Source organism: Syzygium oleosum, unplaced genomic scaffold, assembly GCF_021117445.2.
Source record: "Syzygium oleosum isolate NSW1041296 unplaced genomic scaffold, Sole_v2.1 Sole_v2.64, whole genome shotgun sequence".
NCBI lineage: Eukaryota > Viridiplantae > Streptophyta > Magnoliopsida > Myrtales > Myrtaceae > Syzygium > Syzygium oleosum.
In genome coordinates, this window is record NW_026607548.1 from 650,158 (window position 1) to 657,272 (window position 7,115).

The 7,115-nt window shown below is 38.5% G+C and overlaps 1 protein-coding gene across 1 annotated transcript; it reads right to left on the minus strand.

The window, feature by feature from the left end:
• Positions 1-438: 438 nt before the first annotated feature.
• On the minus strand, positions 439-6,858 carry LOC115667390 (uncharacterized). The gene is made up of 15 exons (XM_030588980.2): positions 6,622-6,858; positions 5,605-5,972; positions 5,131-5,251; positions 4,808-4,913; positions 4,261-4,415; positions 3,790-3,861; positions 3,279-3,347; positions 3,069-3,149; positions 2,878-2,997; positions 2,718-2,792; positions 2,491-2,571; positions 1,501-1,574; positions 1,357-1,417; positions 1,212-1,267; positions 439-683 (listed from the first exon to the last, which is right to left on the minus strand). Exons 1-15 carry the CDS (start codon positions 6,772-6,774, stop codon positions 608-610), a joined length of 1,668 nt encoding a protein of 555 aa, XP_030444840.2. The 5' UTR covers positions 6,775-6,858; the 3' UTR covers positions 439-607.
• Between the last annotated feature and the right edge of the window lie 257 nt (positions 6,859-7,115).

The following is a 7,115-nucleotide window of genomic DNA, read 5'->3' on the forward strand; positions in this document are numbered from 1 at the left end:
TTGAAAAATAATTTTCAAATCACTTATTTTTCGTGAAACGATCGCACCATAAAATGCCCGAGTTCCACTTCTTGTATTCCTGCTTGAGTTGATTCTCTCTTTCCTGTGGAAATTATAGATAGTTTATTATTAATTATTACTTCACAATGTCTAGGGAATTTTCTTTTGAAATTTTTTTTTTATTTTGGTCGGCATTTTCTTTTGAATTGAAAACTAACGCATTGTGATAGTAGGATGAAGACAGAAACCACAGAATGAGATGCTGCTAAGTAGGTTTTGCAGCTTCAGTAAGATTCTCGTCCTTTCTGCAGTAGCCATTATTACTTCGACTGCTTTTGATTGCTCTGGCAAATGAGCAGAGGTCGACAATCTTAAACCAATGGCTAAAACTAAATTCGACTTCGAGCATGCATCAAAGTCCGTAGCCACAAAAAAGAAAAAAAAAATCCATTGTGATTGGGTCCAGCAGATCAAGAGATCTTGCACTTTTTATAGCAAAGAAAAAAGGATCCAGAATTTCAAGGGAAATATAAAAATAAAGGAAAGAGGAAACCTTGGTCGTCCTCCTCAAGGCTCGTGCCTTCGTTTCTCTACGAAGGTTTTTTAGTTAAAAAACGTCCATTTTGACATCCGTAACATCAAGCTGCAGTATCTCAGCCCGGCAACCTAGTATTGATCCAACGCTGTACAAAAAGGTCCGAAATTAGTTCCGAGATCTCTGTCATATCAAAGAAGGGTTGTACAGATATTCTTGAATCTCTCTCCCGTGTGATACTTTGACATTTCAAACAACAAAAAACAGGAAAACACATAGTTGAAAACACCATTGCATAGAGTTAATAACTTGAAAAGTTCCAGAGTCCGTTCTTTCTGAGACAGAACATCCCGCGTACTCAAAGGCCATTTAACGTTGTAATATATCCAATATTAAATTTTATAGGTCTATAAGAGAACCCACAATAAGCTGACATAAACATTAATGGTACGAAAGATTAACCGACACCCCATTATATATAGATTGGCCAGTTCCTCCTAGTAGGTGACACTTATGGGCGTTCAAACTACCAAGGTGGTATTTCATGAGCTTGTGGAGTTGCTGAATCATGATGTGCAGATGACTCTTGCCTAAGGTTTAAGCTTTACCATTTCTAGAAAAGGGCGTCCACTTGAATAAATAATATGTTATCAGCTAAAAGATGGAGGATTCATACCTTGGATGTGTACGGCCCAGATCCCCATGAACAAACTCCTTTATGTATGTGCCAGCCTGCAGATTTAATAATACCTATGACTGAAGCATCATCACGAAGGAAACATATGTTCACAATATTCTGAACACACACAACTCTATTTTACCTGTGTACACAAATGCAGAATGAAGTACTGTGAAGTTCCCGCAATCCTTTCAGTCTTCATCCTAAGATTGAAGAGGAGAGATTCTTAACAAGCATGTCTTTATAAGGTCGATAATGACACTCACTGAGCTGGAAAAACACTAACCAGTGTATTATTTTTTCACGATCTAATGGACTCCGACGGTGAAGCACCCTTATTGGGGTCCTTTGCAGAATACACTGATCAAAAGCAAAAGAAATAAATTGCACTCAACTTATACATTATAAAGCAATGTAATATGTAAAACTTCAACGATTAATGTCGATATCAGTAGCTCAAGGAATTAACTCGCATAACTAAGGAAAAAGCAGAGTGGAGAAGCACATAGTGTGATGGAAGCTTTCAAGATCATGTGATCATGGTAGTCATTAAGACATCAGGAATGAAAAATTAAAAGCCTTAAACCAACCCCTTAAACCACATGGCTCCTCCCTCTCTCCCTGAACACCCTTAAATCGACCGCTTCTTCCCCCCTCATTTGAGGGCTCTTTCTCCCCAAAAGGAAATTAAAAAGAAAGAAGCAACTGTCTCCCAATTCTCTCATGTTTTAAGGTTCATAATCTCGCAATGCAAATTAAAATTTCTGAGCAATCTAAAAGGAAGCTTTAGGGACAGACTGATAGCAGGCCATCTTTAACATTATCTCATAAGCCATATACCTCATCTTTAACCTATAATAATGGCATTGGTTCTCAGCACTTCACAAGATGGAGTTTACTGTCGCCATTTCAAGTACCATGTACTTTACTATTCAGCAGAAGGAAAAAAAACTATCGTGTCTTGTGTTGGAAGTCTCCTAAGACGTGTTCATGCACATATAGTATAATGGCGTGCCTAACATTCCACTTAGAAAGAAAAAGAAGAGCAAACCCAAATGCAAATAACATAGAATTCTTACGATAAATGAACAAAATCGGCCAGTTTTTTCACTTCTGCTTACATCTGTGGTCTGATTACAGTTGTCTTAAAAGTTTGTACTGCTAAGGCAGAGCAACAGCTTCCATGAAGCAATGATATTGCGCAGAAGGATGTCTAGATTCACTTTAAGCATCAAACTTGTCCACCAGGCGAATGAAATTACTCAGACAAACTTACCATATCTCTGACTGAAGATATAGACAGCAAATCAGGATCCTCAAGTGGCCGAGAAATCCACACCAACGCAGCATACTGCTTCTGTTTGTAGTAAATTCCAACAAAACCATGTGATTAACAATGAGTCAGGTTCATTTGATCCACTTATACTTTCCGAAAACATGCCATATACCTTTGCTACATATTTTCATGTGATTACAAATGCATAGTTTAAGCCAAAAAATTACCTGCTTTTCTGCTTCTCCTTCACGCATCAATGTCCACCCGTGACTGCCAACCAACTTGAGATTTTTTACTCTAACCTGAAAGAAGCATTGGTAATTATGGCTAATAACAATTTCAACAAGAGGGAAGAGACAGTGCCATAAGAAAACCATTTATACACACCAGTTTGTCTCTTGAGCTATTAATTTTTTCTTCTATATCCTTTACCAAGACATCCGATGGGACATGTCGCGGATTTTGTATCTCAACCAAGAAAGGTCGACCCGAACCTAACATACGAACCTGGAAAGGAACAAAATATAATTCCAGACACGTTAATCGTCAATGTGCAAAGAAGTTCAGAGGTTCAGTACATCAATATCCTCTCTTCCAGCAGCATGAAACTTGTACTTGTCACCTCTGCACATGAGAAGAATGCAGCTGCTAATAATTTCCTACATGAGAACACAAGGTTCCAAGATTCAGATTCATGGTTATATATGAAACCACACGACATATTGACTCAGCCAACGACGAGGAAAAAAAATGAGCACTATGTTGATAAAAAAATCACTAGATAGTACCTCAACAGATGCCTCCCCCATTCTCTCTTCATCGATCATCCAACAAGTTTGACTGACATTTCTCGAATACTATATCACAAAGAATCGCAAACATATCACAATGAGCACCAAAAAAAGAAGTATTCACTCAATACCTCAGCTCAAATTGCACGAACTGTCCCAGTTAGTAACTTGCATTAGTTAAAAAATTAGTCTAACACCATACCTTACCAACATTACTTACAAGATAGGGCAAGTTAACAATACTTCTCTCAAATGTGCAAGGAACCCTTCGCAAGGAAAGATAACATCACACTTGAGTTGATTTTTTATCTTTTTCTTGGTATGACACATGAATTTTGAAGGTTGTGCCTAGTCAACTAGTAATCTGGTGTTTGACGAAATATGGAAAAAGGTGATGCTCATGAAAAATGGAAGTTACTGCTATATCAAGGGTTGAAAGATACGGGATATTTTAAGTAAATATATAAATGCCATATATCCTGGAAATTTTCTTTACTAAAGAATTTACCTTTAAATATCTCCCACCAAAGTAGATAGGGTCCCTGTTGCAATGAAATGAGAAGCTGCAGGGTCTCCTTACCTATAATTTGAATAACAACCTTGTAAGATACAACCTGTAAAATGCAGCCCCTACTAAATTTGCAGAATCAAACAAATTGCTGGGAAAAAGTAATATGCTTAATGCATGGAAATGAATTCCTGTTCAACTTAGAGAATTTCTCTTCACAAATAAATGTTATAATATCCTTTACTCTACAACAAGCTGTTTCAATTCCTGTCAAGTTTATAGCAGCAATCATTTCCAACAGCATCAAGAACTTCAGAAGTTAATAACTATATCAATTGCTGAATTTCCAAGAATTAAGCATTTGAGAATTTTGCTTCACAAAAATGAGCATAGCAGCAGCAGAAATATCAAACAAGCACCACCAAGCGTTTTTCAGAAAATAAAAATTCACAAATGCTGAGAGATAACTACCTTCTCTAGCAATAATTTAGAGAAATCAGAACTCTGATGGTGCTGAAGCCCATTTGGGGGTGTGTCAGTAACTACTGTATGCCCTACTCCGGTACAAATACTTCCAATGCCGGAATTCATTAATTCATCAACTGTCTCTAAGCCATTCTCATTGCCTGTGTCAAAAGTATTGTCACAGCATTACCGTATATTCCAATCACAGCAAGGAATTAAAGCTGTTTCTCATCTGAGAAGACTAAAGTGAAAAAGTAGGACTCTGCAATAGCTTCATAAAATGCACCCAACAAAGTCATAAATCCTCTTTTATAGTGCCCATGATAGGTGGAGTATAAGTCTTAGGATAAAAATGAAGATAAGACTGTTGATGGACGAAAAATCTAACTTAAACAACATAGTCCCAGTTTTTTATTTTTGCTTGAAAGATGTCAGGATTCAGGAGCTTATCAGCCGAAAAATTTATGTGTAAGGAAGGGAGGTACCCAGATTGATGGCAGAGCATTCTTAATTATAGATACGATCTGAACATGAGAAATGAATATAAAAGAACCTGTCTTCCTTCTCTTTGAAGTTGAACCAAACTCGCGCTCAACGGATTTCTCAGTTGATGAGTATGTCAGACGGATGTGAAGAGGGCCTTGGCCATACTTAACGCCCTGATTCAAGTACATCGACAGTTAACCTGAGTTCCACCAACATTTTCTGAATACAGAAACTTCCTATGATCAAACATCCTTCTTCAGCAAAAGCCCTACATTTTAATTTCTCTTCAACTTATACTAATGAAGCCTTATTAATCCCATCATTTCTCAATAGTGGAAAAAGTTGCAATTGTCAACATGCAGTGAATCTCATGTAAAACATTGCACTCACCAATAACATTTCAAGAGGAGCTGTGATCAAGGACTTTAAGGCATTCTTCAAACAGATGCATTCAGAAAATGATCTTCCCTGAGAAAAAAGTTGAGATCCATATTTTCTGTTCATATATGACCTGCTCGCAAATGAAGGAGGGATTCTGCAGTCACTACATTTCAATTATGTAAAATATTGAGCAGCTACGAGGACTAATGCTGCATACTTCAAGTAGACTTCATATAAACAAAAAACTCTCACTTGCAACAGCAATTTCACTGCGTCATAAGTAATGATGTTAGAAAAGCTACACCATGAGCAATGCTCCTTGACTGCCTTTAAGCTTTTAACTCGTCATGAGCCAGAACATTTGGCAAAACTGGATGTTTCGATGAGAAAGCAAGCATATATCGAGTATTTCATGTTATAAGCACAATTGAAAAGATCAAAATTCACTTCCAAAATTTTCTATTCAGACAAAACAACTCTTACATAATTATGCGTTCATTATCCAATGTAATTGGTGGTACTGAGACTTCGAGAGAGAAACTATCAGTTTGGTGACCTTGCTTGACCAGTTCAGCAATTGAAGCAGCCAGAAAGTTCATACCATCCTTGGACACCGACAATTGGCCATCATTGTCATGATAAAATTGCAAGATACCTAAACAAACGCTGCATACAACTGGCTTAGCTGGACTGGTCAAGTCTTCACTTTCTGAATTCCGACCATCTATCAAACTGCCATCTGAATTTTCCGGCATTACAGTGAATTCAGTGAAGATGGATGGCGAAAGCCAAGGACAAGAGCATACTGGTTCTGTGATTCCAAATAGCCGAATGATGCAACGGCTACATACCTGAAACAGCATTTAAGAGAAAAGAAAAGAATGAAACAGATGCACACCAGGGAGAAAAAGGGAAAACTACTTGCAAGTTGCAATCTATGCCCGAAGGCATATCGTATGGTTAAGCTATTGATCTCAAACTTCCTCCAACTTTGCCAACATGGAATCATAATGCATGTGTTGCTATTCTAGCCAACTCCTTGCTATAAGAGAATTGAAATCACCTCAAAAAACACCCGTTCTTTGATTACTGTAATGAGATATCAATAAGCAGCAAGCTGGATCATGATACAGAGTTCCAGCATTCAAACATCTGTTCGATGAAGATTTTCTTCTTCAAGCTGAAGAAGCAGCAAAAATGATCGCATGTCTGAGGTATATGTGCATCATGTAGTCGAATCCGTTCATCACATAGATACATATATGCATGCTCTTGAAGCAATTTCAGCGAACGCAACACACGAAATACATCGCCGCATCTTCTACAATCATCGAATCAATTTTATCTTCGTTTAATCGACTCACTGCACCAACTAGGCAACGGAAACTGCATCGAGTCGCTCACAATGACTAGCAAGCTCTAACATCGTTCAAGCTACGCAACGGAAATAATTCTTAAAAAGCAAAGAAACAGAGAAGTGACGAGAGGTCGGGAACAAACCCCTGCCGACAGCAGGTCCTTCACGGCGTCGGAAGGCAGTGAACGGACCGCTTCGCGAAAAGCCTGCGAATCCGCGCCGCCGTCGGGGGCGGAGGCGGCGGCGACACGCGCCGCCTCCTGCTGCTCGACGTTAAGCGCCGCTTCGTCGGCCATCTCCCGAAACGGCGCTCCGCTCTCGCTGAGGAGCGTCTCGGCGGCACTTTTGAGCCTCTTGAGTTCGCCAGCAAGTTCATCGATTCGGTACGGTCCGATTTCCATTATATTCTCGACTGAACTGAAGTTAAAGTGACCTGATTTTTAATTTAAACATATTCCGTAAGTTTCAAATCAAATTAATGATAAAACAAGCAATTTAAACTACAAATGGATGAACTAAGGTAGCATTTAAATTCACAAACTATATAGCAATTGATAGGTTCAGACTAAGAGCTTATCTTACCCGTGGTTATAATTTTGTGAAACATCATCCATGTCACATAGGTGCTTAGTTGCAA